The 20124-nt window shown below is 45.9% G+C and overlaps 1 protein-coding gene across 2 annotated transcripts in view; it reads right to left on the bottom strand.

The window, feature by feature from the left end:
* Positions 1-814: 814 nt before the first annotated feature.
* The window catches only part of A4GALT (alpha 1,4-galactosyltransferase (P1PK blood group)), a 261075-nt gene continuing 241765 nt past the window's right edge, over positions 815-20124 (bottom strand). For both annotated transcript variants that reach the window (XM_069628228.1, XM_069628229.1), the window contains exon 2: positions 815-3120. In XM_069628228.1, coding sequence (XP_069484329.1) covers positions 2031-3095 — 1065 coding nt within the window. In that variant the 5' untranslated portion in view covers positions 3096-3120 and the 3' untranslated portion in view covers positions 815-2030. The remainder of the gene's footprint in view (positions 3121-20124) is intronic.

Genomic DNA, 20124 nt, shown 5'->3' with positions numbered 1-20124 from the left:
AAGATGAGGGGTATGTGAGAAGAAGACCAGCTGCAACTACAAGCTGTGATGACTTTAGGCGGCTTGAGCGTGATGGCTGGATGCCGAGCCACGGTGTTTGCTGGCGTGTGGAAACCTGACAGAGCGCCGGGTAAGCTGGCCCAATAGCAGATGTGGAGGGGTGTTGCATGATGACACTGAATCCTAATTGAGGCAGATTGGAAAAGGGGTATTTCTATATGAAAATGGGGCAGTGTTAAGTAAAACAGGTGTATGACATTGTTGATCTGAACTAAGAGGAAAGCCCACATTGTGCGTGTCCTGACGCCTACTCTTGCTCCTAATTGAATCAATGATCACCTTCTGCTTCTCCTCAAAATCCCAAACAAGGCCACCTGGCGGAGATGCGCTGGGATATCTCAAAGACAGCGTGTCCCACGACATCTGAAGCATATTTGTAGGCTCCAACAACCAGAGCCCACTTCAAACATTTCACTTCTATGAAACCTCAGTCGGGGAAGATCCTTTGGGAGCCTGTGCGTGGCCATCTGCAAGACACCGCCTGAACATTTCCACTGACAATAAACCCGGTTGGCGCCTTCAAATAAGACTATCCAAGATCCCACCTCTGGTATTTTCTACCCAATCATCTTTGTCGCAAAGACAACTACACCCACTACCGACGCTCCCTCAAGGCCTTTTTCTTTCCACAGGCATTTTAATGTCTGCCATCACTTCCGGCGGCCTCTTCTTGGATGCTGCGCTAGGGAGCGATCATCTGATTGCATGGGCGCACTGAAAAAAAACAACAAATAAATAAATAACAACACAAGGCTCACTCAGACCCTAATTTAATATTCAATGACTAGGTTGCATTTTAGAGTTTGTGTATGGTGGATTACAATGCTTTTTGGCCATGGCCGCTACACCTCTCAACCCGACAGACATATCCCACCTAGAAAATACATTTTGACTCCACACCACTTAAAATCACAGGAGTAAAAATGCCCACTAAGCCTTCTCAAGCCAGAGCACAGTCCTATGAAATGTTTCAATTTCACCAAGAATTCTCAGGCTCCAGCTGTCATTTAGGACCAAACTTAAAACAAATTCTTATTTCAAATTAAATAAACAATACTGCAACACACACAGTCTGTGCAGACCTCTTGAATATGCAATGAAATAATCCACCCGCTAAGGGTAACAGGTAAAAATAAATAAATAAAGTGATAAAAGTATGAGGAAAAATAAAACACAAGGGAAAATATTGTGGTATGAGTTAAGCTATACAAAAATAATGTACAAAAACATACAAACAAATTTACTAACAAGGGTTCACTTTGGTCATCAAAAGTAGTTTACATTGTTCCTGGTGTGTTTTAATGTTGGGGATTGTCCCAACAGTATGAATGGTGGGTTACAGTGTTGGGGTCATTTCCCCATAGATGGCAGTGTTAGAAATGCTGTTGTGGGCAAATTATATCTTGATAATACAGTATTTTCTTTTCTATTTTCGGTTGTTGTTATATATTTGTCATAATTTCTGTTTTCTCTCATTGTGTTAATGTCACCACTATTAGTATTTGTCATGATATTTCTTCTTGTAATTTCTCAATATTGTAGTTTGTTCCATAATATTGTATCACAATAGAGAAATCAGATACAGTCATCAAAAGAAGTCATAACCAGTAGAGTATTGGTGGAGCTGAATACTTGTTTTTTTGAGTATACAGAATGCATGCCTCCTGTGACCTGCTTTGCTCTTTTGAGGACCATACTTTCTCCCATCCAAATAGCGTCTATTGCATTTGTTCACATGCCCTATATCTATGAATGCATAAGTCAGGGCGTTTGCGGATGCGAACGCTTAGGTCTAGAGCAAAGGTTACTGCACTGCTCAAATGAGCCTTCGACGCTAGAACAACTGAAGGAACTGGGGGAGTCAGGTCAGATTGTCCAAAATATATATATGTCCTGGTCTTTGTATTTGGCCATCTCAGAACCCGAACTATTGAATTATGTGTCATAAATTGTGAAGGTCCGCAGAGCCTTCAAGGGTCTAGCTGCATCAACTCATACGTAGACGGGCATTTCTGCGAAAACAGCTGGTCCAACATCGTTTTTGATCCAATCTTCATTTCAGTCCCTTCACTCTTTTTATTCCAGATGTGCACGGCATATGTATTTCCAAGCAACCCATCAAGCTCCGCTGAGGTGATGACATCAAAGTATCGTTTCCAGTCCTGCCAGCGGATTGGATAAAAGGCTTCTCGCGGCAGGATGCTCACCCCTTTACATCCGTGACTGTCCCTTAGCCTTCGCACAGAGCACCATTTTTTGAAGACACGCGTGATAAGCTGTGGGCCTTGGTGCCCCCAAATCCAGGCGTTGTAGTTTTTCACAAAGTTTTGTAGGGAACGCTCCATGAATATGTGCTCCCGATCAAAGGCAAGAAAGGCCCCATTTAATACATATGTTGACTGAGTGCCAATTGAGTTGGTGAGATTCTTGAGATCTTTGAGGACAATGAAGTCTGTGTCCAAATATATTCCCCCATATTTCCACAGGATGGCTATCCTGCAGGCATCTGAAAGTATGGGCAAGCGGTGGGGCTCCCATTTCCTCCATGCCGAGGAATACCACGCATACAAAGGGGTATTTGCAAAGAGATCCATTAGGTCCAGTGGCCGGATCTCAACATTTGGGAAACAGCCAAGGAGAGACAAGCCTAGGTTTCTAGGCACTGTGCCATTGCCACCAAATAAGCCCTTCATGAACACTGTGACCTTAGTGTCAGGGTGAACTCGGGCTGCGGATTCAACTGCGCACAGAGAGAGGAAGTTAGGTTGCACTCGATCTGAGGTTTCCACAAAGAATATGTTGCCATCTTTAAGGGAATTGAATAATTTGGAAGGACGTTGAGATAGGTTGGTCGGACATCTGACTTCTGAAGGCAATCGGAAAGGTGCAAGCTTGTCCTTAGAATGCTGTACAACGCCCAAGTAAAACATCAGCGACGCCAAGGTAATTACCTTAAAAGTGACGCATGATGACCAAAATTTGTTCCTCATCACGGCTCTTGTCAAGCATAGAACGTAGGCAGACATTTTGTACATGGGGATCCGTTTTCATTAGGGTTACCTGCAAAAGAGGATTAGAGTCAATTAGGTAAAACAGTGCGCATCTCCATGCAACACATTTGCACCAGTATTAGAGGACAGGAATGGGGATATTGCGCTCTGAAACACTTGAAACAATTCAATTCAATTCAATTTCTCTTTAACCAGTGATGTTTGTCAACAAACAATTGCAGCTTAGATAAATACACAAACAGGCTTATAATCACTCAATCCTTGTAAGACCTGGTTTAGTCTGACACCCTAGAAATAGACTTCCTGGAAGAGCAAACTTTTTTTTTATTGAAGAAGGAATGTTTAGACAAATAAAACCAAGAAAGAGGGTGTTAAAATGGATTCATAAAATCTGTCTTGGTGGACAGATTTCAGGAGGCCACCCTGCTTATAGTGAACAGGGGAACCCTGAGAGGTTAGCCAACCCCAATCAAGGTAAGCGTGGTCAAGTGAGTGAGTGAGTGTGGACAGGGGTCCACAGTGAGTCCACGCAACGAAGCACACAACAATTCCACTTAGATAGGTAAGTACAAAGATACTCTATGTATTATAGGCCCAAAACACACTTGGAAAATGAAACACGCAAGTAGTGTTATCACAAAATACTCAGTTCTCAAACATATATACAGTCACCTTAGGTTTGTAGAAATGCCTACAATAACGTATCAACCTGAAAGGATGGAAAGTGATGAGGCAGGAAGGAAAAGCAGCTCAAAGGAATAATACCCTAACTGTATACGTCCAATCCCTATGTTAAATGGGGCCTCTGCCCAAAGGTTACAAAGCTTCTTCTAGGAGAGGGCACATATGTAGGAAGAGGTCTTGTGCTGGTGAAAAATGTTCCAGAAGACTTAACAATGTTACAGACAAGCAAGAATATTTTCGTATCCTTTAGAGCAGGCTTTTAGAACAAGCCCGTTCGAATATCGATGGAACGGAATAAACCAAAGTTTATTCTAAGGTTTATTATAAGTGAGACAGGAGCGACTGATTGTATTGTGAGTACTCATCCCCCTGACTCTGTGTTTCCCAAGTGACTAAGCAGGTGGACTGGGAGTCGCTAGAAGTAGGTTTTCCCACCGTTGGATCCAGTAGAAGAAGCCCATGAGCTCTGGGTGCAGAAGTGATTCCCGTCGGGTCCAGGAGTGAGTGCAACCCTTTTTGATGAAGAAATGCAGCAGGTGCCTATGCAGGCTTCTTCAGGACATTTACCAGACAGAGGAAAGCTCGTTCCAGTGGCAGTCTCCACACACAGGCGGGAGCAGGCGTCTCCCTAGTCGCGGTTGTATTAGACCTTCCAGGACAGGATCCTTTGATGCTGGGATGCTGAAACCTGGCAGAAAAGTGTCTGACTATCGAGGTTCTGTCCAAAAACACAGAACAGTGACACGTCTGTCAAGGTAGCCCACTGGAGAGCTGGTCGGCCCACCGGGGTGTCCAGGGACGATTCTGGGGGCTCAGGACAGCTGGAACTCGAGAAGGCTGAAGCACCACATAGGGCCTTCGTAGATCAGGTAGTCCAGCAGGGCTTCACCGGGCCAAATGCAGAAAGGGATGCCAGGCCTCTTCGAAAGTCATCCATGCATTATCAGCAGTCTGCTCTTCTACAAATGATACTTGGCTCCATTGCTGATCTGAAGATATGGCTGCAGGAGTGCTCTTCTTATCCTAAATCCTGTCTCAAAGCAAATCCAACAGAGAAATACGGGAGGGAGAGCCCCAAATAATAGCACAGGACAAAGGGCTATCAGTGAAAGGAACACAAGAGGGGGAGTCCTGTCTAAGGAGTTAAAGCTAATTGCAATTTAGTTATATGCAAAAGAAATTTGAGGAGTATCTGCTCCTATATTGTAGCATAATTTATGCATATCCACAGGATGGGTATAAGGACAAAGGAGAGGAAATACACGCACTCATGTAAGTTAAATTAAATAGAATCTGAGAATAGTTTTTTATTATCTCTTCTCAGTCATTAAACAAAAACTGGATTATGAATTCCAATAGATAAGGCAGACATTGCATTTAAATAATTATACAATTTTTCCGCATTGCCAGATGAATGCTGCATTGGAAACTTTTTCAGCACATGTATAACAGACCTGGGTGAGTGAATACATAAGAATACCGTATAATGACATTTCAAAGCGAAAGACACATATACAGGCTCCAATTTTTGCTTTTAAGTACATTACTTGTTCTTCTCTTAGTTCACCTAAAAGTAGTGCCAGGTACGTTACACATTTATCTCAAACGCATAGAAACAACATGAACATTTACTGCTCTAAACACAAAACCTTGGATAGGTCTGACAAAAGCCAGGCTAGAGGGTGACCAAAGTGGATCGACGTCCTTGACCTGAATCGAACCCACGATTGTAAAAGGGGAGGGGGGACCTAACAACCGAAGGTAGCAGGGTCCCTGGACGTTTCGGCTAAACAGTGGGTCACAGCCTTCTTCATGGAGCCAAGGTATGGGGACCCCTGTGGAGAATGGAGGGGAATAATGGTTATAACACCATATATATTGTTTGGGTGCAGTGTATAGTGCAAGGAAGTGTTAAAATATTAAGATACTAACAAACAAACAGATTAAAAAGGAGACTCTGGTAAACTCATAACAGTGGTCAAAAACTGACCTTGCTCTGGACTAAAACCTGGGTGTTGGCCAGGTGACTGACTTTGACGAATTTCAGCTGGATACTTTCAAGGATGATATAGGGTTAGACTCTCACATCATATAGCTGTGGGGAACAGGGAAGAATAGAAACGTACACCTGGGTAAATGTGACAACCAGGATATGGAGTGATAAAGAAAAAAATGGAGGTTGCACATCTAGAAATCTGGTTACCTTATTGGGGGAGCCGAATTCCCAAGGAAGTCAAAAGGGCTAGGAAACCGGGCTGAGTTGGTCAGCACGAGACCCGGGGTGAGTCGAGTCTGCAGGAACAAAATCGTACAAAGGGACCCCAATGTGTAGTAGGTTAATACAAGAGCTATCAACGTTAGCAGGGGCCATAGCCACGTAGAGAGAAACGGGTTGTTACCTAGTAGCTGCTGGAAGCTCCAGCCGTGTGTGTCCGTGTCCGTGCGCAGTACCGTCTGAATCTGAGAACACAACGTGGTGCTGCGCATGTGCGGAACTAGAAGATGCTGCTACCCGGCGCATGCGCGGTGCTGCGCATGTGCAGAACTGGAGGACGCTGCTACCCAGCGCATGCGCGACGGGGACAGAGTGGTGTTATGGCAACCAATGTTGTTGTCGAAGGGGCCTGGCAATGAAGGAAACCCACGAGTCGCGCGTAGCAGGGCTGGGGGGCACTGTAGCCCAACGCATGTGCGGCGGGGGCGGCAGCCTATACTAGACGCAGAGGGGCCTGGCAACAGGACAGCCCCTCGGTCCTGGTGCACCTCGGGACAAGGAAAGCACTGTAAGTGCAGGAGTACCCTCAGAAGGGATACACCGCACTGCGGGGGGTGTGTGTGTGTTGAGGCATTGGCGTCGCAGGAAGGAAAGAATGCTCAAGTATCCCGTGTGCTCCAAAAAGAACTATTGGAACTAACTCTAACTAACTCTAACTAACAACTTTTTCCAATTCGAAGAAACTTTTTATCTGCAAATTCGTGGTACTGCCATGGGGGCGGCCTTTGCCCCCAGTATGGCAGTTATATTCATGGCTGAATATGAATACAATAACGTTCTCAATCTATGCAATCCGTACCTTGATAACATTATACTTTGGTACAGATACATCGATGACATTATTTTCATCTGGAAAGGAGAAAGTAGAACCCTGGCAGACTTCTTTGGATGGATCAATAACCGTACGGACGAGATCAAATTTATGATCAGCAGCAGTAACATCAGCATTAATTTCCTGGACCTTACCATCAAATCTAAGAACAACAGCTTGGAATGCACTATGTTTAAAAAAGAGACAGACCGCAACACAGTGCTCCATTATAAAAGCAATCACCCGCGGAACCTAAGAAACAATCTCCCCTACGGTCAGTTTCTTAGAATACGGAGAAACTGTACAGACACAGAAGATTACAAAGTGAATGCAGCAGCTCTTGTAACTAATTTGAAGGCCCGGGGCTACCCCAGAAAGCTTCTTAGAGATACACAGAAAAGAGCAAGATTTACACCCAGAGAAGCACTTCTCACACCTAAAATTCGTGACACCCAACAAGAAACCACCATGGCTTGTGTCACCACCTTTGGCCCCAACACTACCAAACTCAAAGGGGCAATAAGAAAATTCTGGCCATTGATACAGCTTAGCCTTCCACAGGAACCGCTACCAAGGATGGCATTAAAAAGATCTAAGAATCTCAGAGACATGCTTACACATGCCAGAATGACCAACACCAATACACGTTCTACACTGTGGAATCTGAGAGAGATCAACGGCCACCACCCGTGCGGCAACTGCTCGGCATGTAAACAAACCAAAAAAATGAACTCGTTCATGATTGGTGACAAGGAATGGAAACTAAAACATTTTACTAACTGCAAGACCTGCAACGTAATTTACATTATAGAATGCCCTTGTAAATTACGCTATGTGGGACAAACATCGAGGCCAGTTCACAAAAGAATTGGGGAACATCGTTCCAGAATCCGCTGTAAAACTATGACAGCCCCCCTTGTGGCTCATTTCCTTGAACTGCAGCATGGCCCGGACAGCTTCAAATGGTGGGTGGCGGACAAAGTTTTCAATACTCACAACATCACCAACTCTCTTAATTTCAAAGAGAAGTGGTGGGTTTACAAACTCCAATCCACAACCCTGGGGCTCAATGAAATTGAGCCACCACACCAGTTTTAGCTCTTCCCCTCTTAATGGATCTCATTTAACACTGTTCCTTTCACTCTCCCTGAGCGTAGCCCACTTCTTTTTGGAGCACACGGGATACTTGAGCATTCTTTCCTTCCTGCGACGCCAATGCCTCAACACACACACACCCCCCGCAGTGCGGTGTATCCCTTCTGAGGGTACTCCTGCACTTACAGTGCTTTCCTTGTCCCGAGGTGCACCAGGACCGAGGGGCTGTCCTGTTGCCAGGCCCCTCTGCGTCTAGTATAGGCTGCCGCCCCCGCCGCACATGCGTTGGGCTACAGTGCCCCCCAGCCCTGCTACGCGCGACTCGTGGGTTTCCTTCATTGCCAGGCCCCTTCGACAACAACATTGGTTGCCATAACACCACTCTGTCCCCGTCGCGCATGCGCTGGGTAGCAGCGTCCTCCAGTTCTGCACATGCGCAGCACCGCGCATGCGCCGGGTAGCAGCATCTTCTAGTTCCGCACATGCGCAGCACCACGTTGTGTTCTCAGCTTCAGACGGTACTGCGCACGGACACGGACACACACGGCTGGAGCTTCCAGCAGCTACTAGGTAACAACCCTTTTCTCTCTACGTGGCTATGGCCCCTGCTAACGTTGATAGCTCTTGTATTAACCTACTACACATTGGGGTCCCTTTGTACGATTTTGTTCCTGCAGACTCGACTCACCCCGGGTCTCGTGCTGACCAACTCAGCCCGGTTTCCTAGCCCTTTTGACTTCCTTGGGAATTCGGCTCCCCCAATAAGGTAACCAGATTTCTAGATGTGCAACCTCCATTTGTTTCTTTATCACTCCATATCCTGGTTGTCACATTTACCCAGGTGTACGTTTCTATTCTTCCCTGTTCCCCACAGCTATATGATGTGAGAGTCTAACCCTATATCATCCTTGAAAGTATCCAGCTGAAATTCGTCAAAGTCAGTCACCTGGCCAACACCCAGGTTTTAGTCCAGAGCAAGGTCAGTTTTTGACCACTGTTATGAGTTTACCAGAGTCTCCTTTTTAATCTGTTTGTTTGTTAGTATCTTAATATTTTAACACTTCCTTGCACTACACACTGCACCCAAACAATATATATGGTGTTATAACCATTATTCCCCTCCATTCTCCACAGGGGTCCCCATACCTTGGCTCCATGAAGAAGGCTGTGACCCACTGTTTAGCCGAAACGTCCAGGGACCCTGCTACCTTCGGTTGTTAGGTCCCCCCTCCCCTTTTACAATCGTGGGTTCGATTCAAGTCAAGGACGTCGATCCACTTTGGTCACCCTCTAGCCTGGCTTTTGTCAGACCTATCCAAGGTTTTGTGTTTAGAGCAGTAAATGTTCATGTTGTTTCTATGCGTTTGAGATAAATGTGTAACGTACCTGGCACTACTTTTAGGTGAACTAAGAGAAGAACAAGTAATGTACTTAAAAGCAAAAATTGGAGCCTGTATATGCGTCTTTCGCTTTGAAATGTCATTATACGGTATTCTTATGTATTCACTCACCCAGGTCTGTTATACATGTGCTGAAAAAGTTTCCAATGCAGCATTCATCTGGCAATGCGGAAAAATTGTATAATTATTTAAATGCAATGTCTGCCTTATCTATTGGAATTCATAATCCAGTTTTTGTTTAATGACTGAGAAGAGATAATAAAAAACTATTCTCAGATTCTATTTAATTTAACTTACATGAGTGCGTGTATTTCCTCTCCTTTGTCCTTATACCCATCCTGTGGATATGCATAAATTATGCTACAATATAGGAGCAGATACTCCTCAAATTTCTTTTGCATATAACTAAATTGCAATTAGCTTTAACTCCTTAGACAGGACTCCCCCTCTTGTGTTCTTTTCAAAGCAAATCCAAGCCCACCAATGGTAAGGTTCTGCATCACTCAAACAGCCGGCAGTGGTTCAATCAGGGACCACTGTGGGTTTCACTAATATACCTCCCCACCCCCCAGACTCTCGGTCACCACAGATGTGGAGTGGAACCAGACAGTTCCACCCACTTCCTGGTTCCCAGACGCAAATGGCATTTAATAGCCAGTGAAAACAGAAGATTTCCCGGGGAAACGCATGGCCTTCTATGGGAGTTTCTGAACGGAGAAGGCAGGAAGCAGGCCAAGAAATATGGCCGAAGGGCAAGTGAAGAATCTAGTGCCACAGCCATTTTAGGGCACTAGCTCTGTTTAGTAACCAGATGCTGTAAACCTGAATGTGTGCACTAAAAATACTGCAAAAGTGGTAAACATTTGAATTGCTGCCCCCAGCTAGTCCTTAGGCACACATAAACCCAACAAAAAGTCCACCAGCGTAAAAGACTAGGGTGATATAAAGGTATCCTCACTGCACTGCATTGTAAGATGCTGTTTGAACTGTTAAAATGTTACCCAAACAGGTCAAAGTAAAAGACAAAAGGGAGACAGTTTCCCAGTACTGATAGTCTGAAGGGTTGATCAGTTTCCCCATGACAAAATGAGCAACAGGCAGGGGAGTGAAGCAGAAGACTCCACTTCCCAGTAAAAAGCCAGCACAGGTTCAACACCAAAAGCAAGCAGTGCAGGGGCCCATAGAATATGCAGGGAAAGTTGCCTAAAAGAGAAATCCTTCCTACCAGAGGGCCATGGGCCTCATTAGGACCCAGGCGGTAAGGGGTTTACGGCGGCGTAAACAGCGCCGACCCTTACCGCCTGATTCCGAGGTCCCTTAGCGCCATGGAGGTTTTAACACCTGCTTTTAGCAGGTGTTAAAATCCATGGCGCTAAGGGACCTTGTTGTTAATTACGCCACCGTAATTTACGGTGGCGTAATTAACGCCTTCCCCACTCCCATTATGCCCTATGGGGCAAAAATGGGAATGGGGAAGGGTAAATGGGTTAATGGGGACTTACCGCCCCACTCACCTCGGAATGGGGCGGTAAGTCCGCCAACCACCATGGCGTAAACGTAGTTTACGCCATGGTGGTAAAGGTACGACCCAGGCGGTAACTTACCGCCTGGGTCGTAATGAGGCCCCATGTCTTTTAAAGCAAGCCTTGTTATCATGGTCTGCATAAGATCTATAGAGCAGGTTGTCAAAAATGAGTGCAAAGAAAAAAGCGCACAGGTGCGCAGGTCATCTTATTCTCAAAGGTGGGCTGCGCATTTCAGGGAGGGGCTCTGGCCAGCCCCCAATGCATACATTCGTGACCAATGAATGCCTGACTTTCCACAACCACGTGCTTGCTGGGAGCGCATTTCCTGTGTCTGTGAAATGCAAGAAAACAAAATTGCTTTTCCATCCCGGTTTGGGAGATGGAAATGCAAGTGTGACAGCTGCAGTTCAAACCACGGCTGTCACCCTTCAAGAAAAAGGCATGACTGGGTCGGACAAAAATGCCCCCTGATTTGCACAAATGGGTAAAAATGGCATCCGACAAAACATTCATTCTTGTGAAGTGACTGCTTTTTTTGACACAGGTGATGAGAAGGGGCAATCGGATTGCAGAAAAAAAAACACAATTGTTATTGCACCCACGACATCAAGCAGCATTAAAGGTCACACCATGCTGAATTGTTGAGCACTTATAAAAGCGTGTCATCCTTCCTTCTGTGATAGCTCCTAAAAATTGGATCCCAGCAATCGAACTACAGGGATCGTTGTTTGAGGATGCCAGACAAGAATTTAAAAAAAACACGACACAGAATTAGAATGGGAAAGCTCACGTAACTGGTTACCCCATATTTGCATTTCAAAACGTGCATTAGAAGCCAGATTGTTTGTGTAGTGCTCTCTGTCTCGCTCATTGGCGTGTCCAGACTCTCTTGACTGGGGTCGCACAAGTGGGGAACTGACTTATGCAAGGGTGGCATGAAGTGCGAGTGCACACACACATAATGATCATCGTTTAGGATAACGGGGTAGCTACTGCGGTGGCCAATCAGATTCCTTGCGTAGGACGTGCCACCCCAGGCCACTCCCTTGACACGCCACTGCTCTCTCTGTGCGATCACACCCTATGTGCACAGGCCCGTTGCCTATTTTTGAGCGCATGGGTAAAGCGAGTGGACAGTGCATTGACAAATGTTGTACAACAAGGGTCATTCTGCCCATGTGCCAAACCTCGATAGGAAGCGGGGCATCGAGAACTTGTACGGCACCCACAAATCCTGGCATGTTGATATAGGGCCATGTGGAGATCGTGCTGCCGCAATGTCTGCAGTGGCATGAAGAGAGGAATATTTCTTTAGCTATAGCCCTCGTTTTCTCCCTGTGAGGCAAGGTGATGCTTTTGCTTCCTTGAGACTCTGGCGGGCATGCTATTATGCTAGTATATTAGGTTCTACATTGAATGTTTTTTAATTCAAATTTCCGAAATACCTTTTCATTGTTTGCCCTTTTCTTTTTGTAAATGCAGAGCAGAGCCCTGCAGCCCCCCTCCTCCCCACATTCCCCCTACCTTAATTTATTCCCTTAGCCCACTCCCTATCCATTTACTGGGAAAAAAGTTTCAAAAAGTCAAAGGATTTGACTAAATAAACTCCCTGTTTTCGGCCTCGTTATTTTGTTTTTTTGAGGACTACTGCATATTATTTGATGCTAGCCGACTATGTTTAGATCTTAGTGCATATGAAAACCTCCGGCATTTGTTTAAACAGTGCCCTAAGATTCTCTTCCTTTCCTTTGTTCACCCCTGATGACATTTCTAGACAAGTCCGATCTGTGAAAGTCTCGTCAAAACAGGGTCTTCCCTGTTCATCCAAAACCATCAAGGACCGCATTGACACCCTTGCTCCAGCCCTGGCTGACTTCTGCAACCACTCTTTCGCCACTGGCACCTTCCCTCCCCCCTGAAGAACTTCCTTGTGCGCCCTCTTCTTAAGAGGGTGCACAAGGGAGTGACCACTGACCAAGTCCAAAAAACGATAGCCTTGCTCAAAGCCTCTAATTGCAAAGGAGATAATTTCCCAGCTAAACTAGTGAAGGACTGCGCTCCCACACTAACTCCAACCATTACAACATTTGTGAATGCATCTTTTGCTACTAATTCTATCCCATCCACCATCAAAGAAGCCTGGGTCACCCCTCTTCTCAGGAAACCTTCACTAGATCCCACAATCCCCGCCAACTACAGACCCATCACTACAGTTCCCTTCCTTCTCAAAATCATAGATAAAATTGCTTACACCCAAGTACAATCACACTTTGAAAATAACCATCTATTAGGTGAAAGACAATCAGGTTTCCGCCCGGGACATAGCACCGAGACAGCACTGCTAGATCTAAAAAACCAAATGGATACAGTTAAGGTTTCAGGAAAACTATGCATACTGTTACTACTCGACCTCTCTGCGGCATTCGATTTAGCTGATCACAGCAAATTGTGCCTAACACTAGTAAACAACTTCCAATTTGCCAAAGAAGCAACAGCATGGATCAAATCATTCCTCTCAGATCGCACCTCTAGGATAACTATAGGAGATGTTTCAGCTGACCCCATCCCAGTACCACTGGGAGTCCCACAAGGTTCATGCTTATCCCCAACACTGTATAATGCTTATACAAAACTTCTCTTCGCAGCCCTAGATGCAATGGGAGTATTATACACCAATTTTGCCGACGACACCCAAATACTTATCCCGATCTCAGGTAACCTCGAACAGGACACCATTATTGTGAACAATATCTACTTCATCATCCAAAATTGGAAGGCAGCAACTAGCCTCTGCTTAAATGGGGAAAAAACTGAAATTCTGATAGTAGGCACTCCAACTAAACTAGCCAAACTTCACCTTCAGTATACAGCCATAGTCATCGATTGGCACCAACATCCCCATATCCAGCTAAGTAAAAACTCTAGGCGTTTATCTGGACTCAACTCTTACCATGACTAAACACATTAGTGCCCTGTCATCATCCACGGCATACACTGCCAAACTCATTGCACGAGTAGACCTTTCCTCTCGCAACAAAACTGCATCACTCTCGCTAGAGCTCTCATACTTGCCAAGATCGATTACTGCAATATACTATTACTAGGCCCCTAAAAAAAACCTTAATAAATTGCAACTATTGCAGAATAAAGCACTAAGAGCAGCTCTAGGCATAAAAAAAAGAGTGAACACATATCGCAACACAGAAGAGAGGCGCACTGGCTTCCCATCCAAGCGAGGATCCTCCACAAAACTCTTACACTTACACATAAATGTCTTACAGGTAACACACCCATTTATCTTAACAAAAGTATCAGCCGCAAAATCACCACTAGAATGCTGAGATCGAATAACAACACACTCCTGTACATTCCGAGATTCAAGAATCAAAATCAGGCAACGAAAGCTTCCCAATAGCAGCACCCAGAATATGGACCTCCCTTCCCAAACACATCAGTAGCGAGCCCTCATTAATCGAATTCAAGAAACTCCTCAAAACCTGGCTATTTAACAAATACTAATTGTTACAGACAACCAGGGACTCTTCAGCATGCCACTGCCCATTTCTTCAATAACCTCATAGTCAATTCCAGTGATGACTACACCAATTGCATGCCATGACCCCTCCACGAAACTAAGAACCATCCCTAATGACTTAAACCCACGTCTAGTTCCAGTGATGACCACACCAACTGCATGCCATGACCCTTCTACAAAACTAAGAACCGGACCTAAGGACTTAAGCCCACGTCTAGTTCCCTCATTTTTGTAACTTGTTACCAAACTGTATGTTTGTAGTGTTCTATGCAGGACTTTATACTCAATGTAACATGTATGTATCTACAACCAGGAACAACTATATTGTAATCGCAAATTCCAAGATGTATATGAAGTACTAATTTATAATTACGCCGTGATACCCAAGGGTTTGGGCGTACAACAAATGCAATACATAAATAAATACAACTAAGAAGCCCTCAGCTAATCCCTCCTGCCAGGCCAACTATTGCCCAATCTCTATTACTCCTTTTCTGGGCAAAGTCCTGGAAAAGCTGGCCATCGCCCAGCTTAACTGTCACACTGAATCTGTTAGTTGTCTCCATGACTACCAGTCTAAGCTTCAGAGCGGCCAGAAGCATGGCAACTGCTCTCCTGAATATCTGTGAAGACCTGCTCCCAAGCCTCAACACTAACCATCCTTTTGTCCTTATCCTCCTCAATCTCTCTTCTGCTTTTGATACTGTCAACCATGCCACCCTGCTCAACCGGCTCCGTGATAACCTAGGTATCGCTGATCAGGCCCTGGCCTGACTGACCTCCTTTCCCTTTGACCGACCCTCCCAGGTCCAACTTGGGTCCTTCCTCTCTTCTATCTCTCTCTTTACCTGTGGTGTTTGCCAGGGGTCCAATCTTTCTCCTTAGCTGTTCAACCAATACCTGGCACCTCTTGTCCACCACATAGCTGCTCTCTGCTCCAACTTCCAGTGCTGTGCCGATGACACTCAGCTCTGCTTCAGACTCCCCTTAGCTGACTCTTCTCCCTCTCTCATCCCGGATTGTCTGTCCGTAATCCAGGAGTGGTGTGCCGCCAATGATCTCTGCCTTAATGGCAGTAAGACGGAGATCCTCCTTATCAGATCACCAGCTCCCTCCTTGCCTCTCACTCTCTGGCCACCCACCCTGAGCCCTCTCCCTGCACCTACCTGTGAGGCTAAGAACCTTGGGCTCATTTTCGACTACACACTCTCCTTCTCTCATCATATCTCTGGCATCTCTAAGAAGTCAAACTACCAGCTGCACCTCCCTTTTCTCACTTTCCCTCAGAAGCTCACTGTCTCCAGAGCTCTGGTCCTCCCTAGGCTGGACTACCGCAACAGCCTCTTTCTAAATCTACCTGCTTCTACTCTCCGCCCTCTGCAACTCATCCAGAACAGGACTGCAAGACTTGTCCTTGGCCTCAAGCCCAGGGATCGTATCTCTCCAGCACTAAAATCTCTTCATTGGCTCCCAGTGCCGGCAATGATCAAGTTCAAGACCCTCTGCATTGTCCACAATGCTTTCGGGGACCGGGGACCTCCAACTCTCTCCACCGAGATATCTTCCTACTCGGGCCCTCCGCTCCTCCACCTCCAACTCCCTGAGGGTCAGTCACTTCTCCAAGAAATTAGTTGGGGGCAGATCTCTTTCTTCGACTGGGGCCTCCCTCTGGAACAGCCTCCCTGAAACTTGAACAGAACCATCTTCGGTTCCGGAAACACCTCAAGACCTTGCTCTTTGCTTCTGCCTTCTCTCTTCCTCTGCCCCGCTGATCCATGCACTGGACACCTGACCACCCTCAGAGTTCGGGCCCAGTTACCTGCCTGTCCTGCTGCAAACCCGCACTGCCTCTTGGCACCCCCTGTACTTGTGGTCTGTATCTGTAACCCTACAGTCCCCTCTCCTGCACTTATTAGACACTCGTTGTCTGCACTTCTGAGCACCCGAAGTAGCCACCCGTTTGCTGCACTACTTGGTGTTTCTGTTTTCCTTGTCCGGCACTTCTTCATCCTCCCCACACCCCGACACTTCTCCCCTCTCCGTTCCCTGGCACTTGCGCGATCTGAATGTCACTAGGCCTAGTAAGATCACTGTTTTTTGTCCTCCCTCTGTTTCCCCTCCTTTGCCCGTTGCGCCTTGAAACACTAATGCCATATCATATCATGAATCATTGGGTAAACTGGTCCATAACTTGAGTATTATGATGACAGCTGCATTCTGGGGCCAATGTATGTTAGGGAATACTTCCTTGTTAATTATCGCACTTCAGAATCTGTGGAATATGGCTAAACCATTACTTGATAAAAACAATGTCAATACATAGGGCCTCATTCCAAGTTTGGAGGTAGCCATGGCGCTATTTGCGCCATGGCTGCCTCCAAACTCGGGTCTGTGTCCGGTCTGGGTGAATGGGGACTTACCGGGACATTCCGACCTGTGCGGACTTGGTAAGTCCCGATTCAACCAACCATTCCCCATTCCCATTTGAGCCCCCATAGGGCTCAATGGGAATGGGAAAAGCGTTAACTACGGGACCGTAAATTACAGGCCCGTTATTAGCGCCCTGGTCCCTTAGCGGGACCCACGAAGGACGTGTGGTCAGACCAAGGGACCTCGGAATTGGGCAGTAAGGGTTTAACGGCACCGGTCTCCTTAACGGTGACCATTAACCCTTACCGCCCAACTCGGAATGAGGCCCATAGTTTGCTATAATCTTAAAATGTATGTCAGAAACTAAGTGAAGAGTTGTGAAATGACAAGGAACTGTTACTTGACACTTAGCGATTGTTTTTCTTTTTTTATTTCTGTATATTAATTTGTTGTGTACATGATCCCGTTTTGTTTTTTTATTTTCTTCTTTTATGGTTATTGATCTGAAATACAATTTTTTGCTGTAACACACCAAATTAAAAAAAAAAGTATATTATGAACTCTGCAGAACTTGTTGAAATTGATCTCATGTAAGATGGAAGTAACCACTTTAGACTCAAAAAAGGCAGCTGAAGTGGCTAGGGAGAGACTGTGAGATTTCTTTGGCGGACTGAGTTATTAAACACAGTTCTTGAAACAGAGCTGTGCAAGCGTGAATTACTACTATATTTGTGCACACTTAAGCGTCAGATGTGAATTGAGAAAAATGTGTATTCTCTTGCGAGAAATGGAGAGGTCGTTGCCCTTAACAAAATGGCCGCATATTACACATTTTCAGCAAGGCCAACCCTATTCCTATGAGAACAATTGGAAATGCCACCCAAAAGAGACCCAGGGTGCAGAGGCCTATCAGGAAATCGCCAGAGTTGCCTATAGGCCACCCCTGTTAGTACCCTCTTGGTGCCCTTGGCACTGCTCCGGTTACCCCTGAATTAGAGACCACAGTGGCAGCGCCGCGAAGAGAAACCGAACACGACTCAGTAAGAGCCACTTTTGCTGTCCGCCTTTTCCGCCCCATGGCCGCCCCCTAACCTCCCAGCAGGTTTAGAGAGCCTGCTATGGGGCCAGCGGAAGAACAAGGTGGGATGGGGTTCCTTTTCCTACCCTCACGCGCAAACATCAAGTTTATGACATGGGGTACCCGTTAAGTGGCGAGATTGAGAGAGGAGCTGCTGCGGCACTGTGTCCAGCCTGGCTAAATCACTTTAGCGTAGGTGACAGAAGATGGAACAGCGACACTGAGTGTGTGCCGCTCTGAGTGCTGAAGGAACATGTGCACAGCGGCACTTGGTTTTGGCACATGTCACGAAGCGCTTTAAAGTGCGAGTAGAGAGGGTTATATGATGCAACACCTGGACATGTGGGGTTGTACCTTACACAGGATGACTATGGTAAGTAAATGGGGTATTTACTGGCATTAGATGGCACTTCTGTGATATTTAAGGCTGTACTTGGTATATGATGAGAGCATCTGGACATGTGAACATGTACCTTACATATGATGATTATAGCAGGAGAAGGAGGCATTAAACACAAGACCATGGTGGCACTGGGGCATTTGAAAATGGACTTGGCAGCAGTGGTATTGCCCAGACATGTGAATCTGCACTTTACATATGGTGACTACTCCAGGAATATGACAGATTAAGTGACATAAGCTTGCAGCTCTTGGACGTGTGAAGCAGTACCTTACATGCAATGAATGTATTCTGATGCTGAACCACTAACAGCCTATGCCACATAGCTGCACTTGGCATGGTGGTCGGACATGGACATGTGAGGCTAAAACATTCAGAGGATGACTATGACCTGGCAGAAGATGGCCGTACCTGGGCATTTTAAGCTGTCCTTATTCTATGGATGGCAGCCTTTGCGCCGGGGAGACTGGACTTTGCATATGTTAATGCTAATGTTAATGTTGAAGGATATTTGTACCGCGCACTATCACCACCAGAGTGGTCCCCTGGCGCTCTGGCGAGGAAACAGCGTGTCCTGTATGGCTGTAGCTGGCATAAAATGGCAGCCACGGGTCACATGGTTTAGCTATGGGATATGAAAGCAGTGCCCCAGGAATATAAATGTTTGCTGAGTGTGCCCCCGGCATATCTCGACTGCAACATTGGTGTATCCAGGCGGTATCCTAGTTAACATTAGGGTTGCAATGAATAGCATATACGTAATATTCGGCTGAATGCTGAATAATGTGTCCAGTATTCGGCCGAAGCTTAATATACAGCCGAAAAGTAGTTATAGTCAATACATCATGCTCCAGGACACAAGTTGAGGGTAAACACTTGAAACACTTGTGTATAGGCGCGTTACAAATACCATATCATATCATATCATAGATATGCAGTGAATGGATTTATTGTTCTGCCTATTTGTCCCCCCCTCATAGTATTTTTATTTATTTCACTTTTATAGCGCACAACAATCCGGAGGCATCTGGGCACTGTTGAGGACCCAGTTACATGATGCCCGGAGGCGGAGGTCAAGTACAGCATACATTTATACACAAAGGTGGACCATTCAGAGGTTCATAGCATTCATATTCAAGGGAGGCTAGAGGAGTGTGACCATTTACGCAAAAGGCCACGTTTTGAGGGCTCTGCGGAAGGCCCAGTAGGATTCTTCGGCTCTTAGCGCAGGTGGGAGGGCATTCCATTGCTTGGCCGCGATGACTGGGAAGCTTTTCCCTCCCGCTTTGAAGCGTTAGAATTTTGGTTGCACCAGTTTGTTGGAGTAAGGTATTCTATTAAGTCTGGTAGAGTGAGTCTTAGCGATTTTCTGTACCCGGTAGTGCGGGCGGTGTCGGAGATGCACCTGTGAGTGATAGTGCCTGTTTTGAAGGAGATTCTTTCACGGATGGGGAGGCAGTGTGCTGCTCTTCTGGCAGCTGAAATATGTTCTGCTCTAGGAATATTTATGGTGGGTCACATGGCGTTATTTTGGATATTCTGGAGTTTTTTAATTTTATGGACAGAGGTGGTGCTGGCGAAGAGAACGTTGCAATAGTCCAACCTGGAGATATGAGTGAGAGGCGAGTACTCACCTTGAGAGCCAATAGGGTTGGAGCAGTGGTACTAAATTCAGCCTGACATGTGCCTTCATCTGCCTGAGCCCTACAAAGGCTGTCGTTCTATTTCACCAAATCCTGATCCAGATTCACGTATCCCGATGCCTTCCCTCCACAATAAAGGATGCAAAGCTCTATGGCTATTTCTATGTCTCTTACTCACCAATCGCCCTCCCAAACTACCAACAAATAAAGCGCTCTATGGGCCTCATTCCGAGTAT

Source organism: Ambystoma mexicanum, chromosome 12 (genome assembly GCF_040938575.1).
Source record: "Ambystoma mexicanum isolate Mex_15411 chromosome 12, UKY_AmexF1_1, whole genome shotgun sequence".
NCBI classification, from domain to species: domain Eukaryota; kingdom Metazoa; phylum Chordata; class Amphibia; order Caudata; family Ambystomatidae; genus Ambystoma; species Ambystoma mexicanum.
The sequence above is the reverse complement of the archived record's forward strand: the minus strand, read 5'-3'. Positions and strand labels throughout refer to the sequence as shown.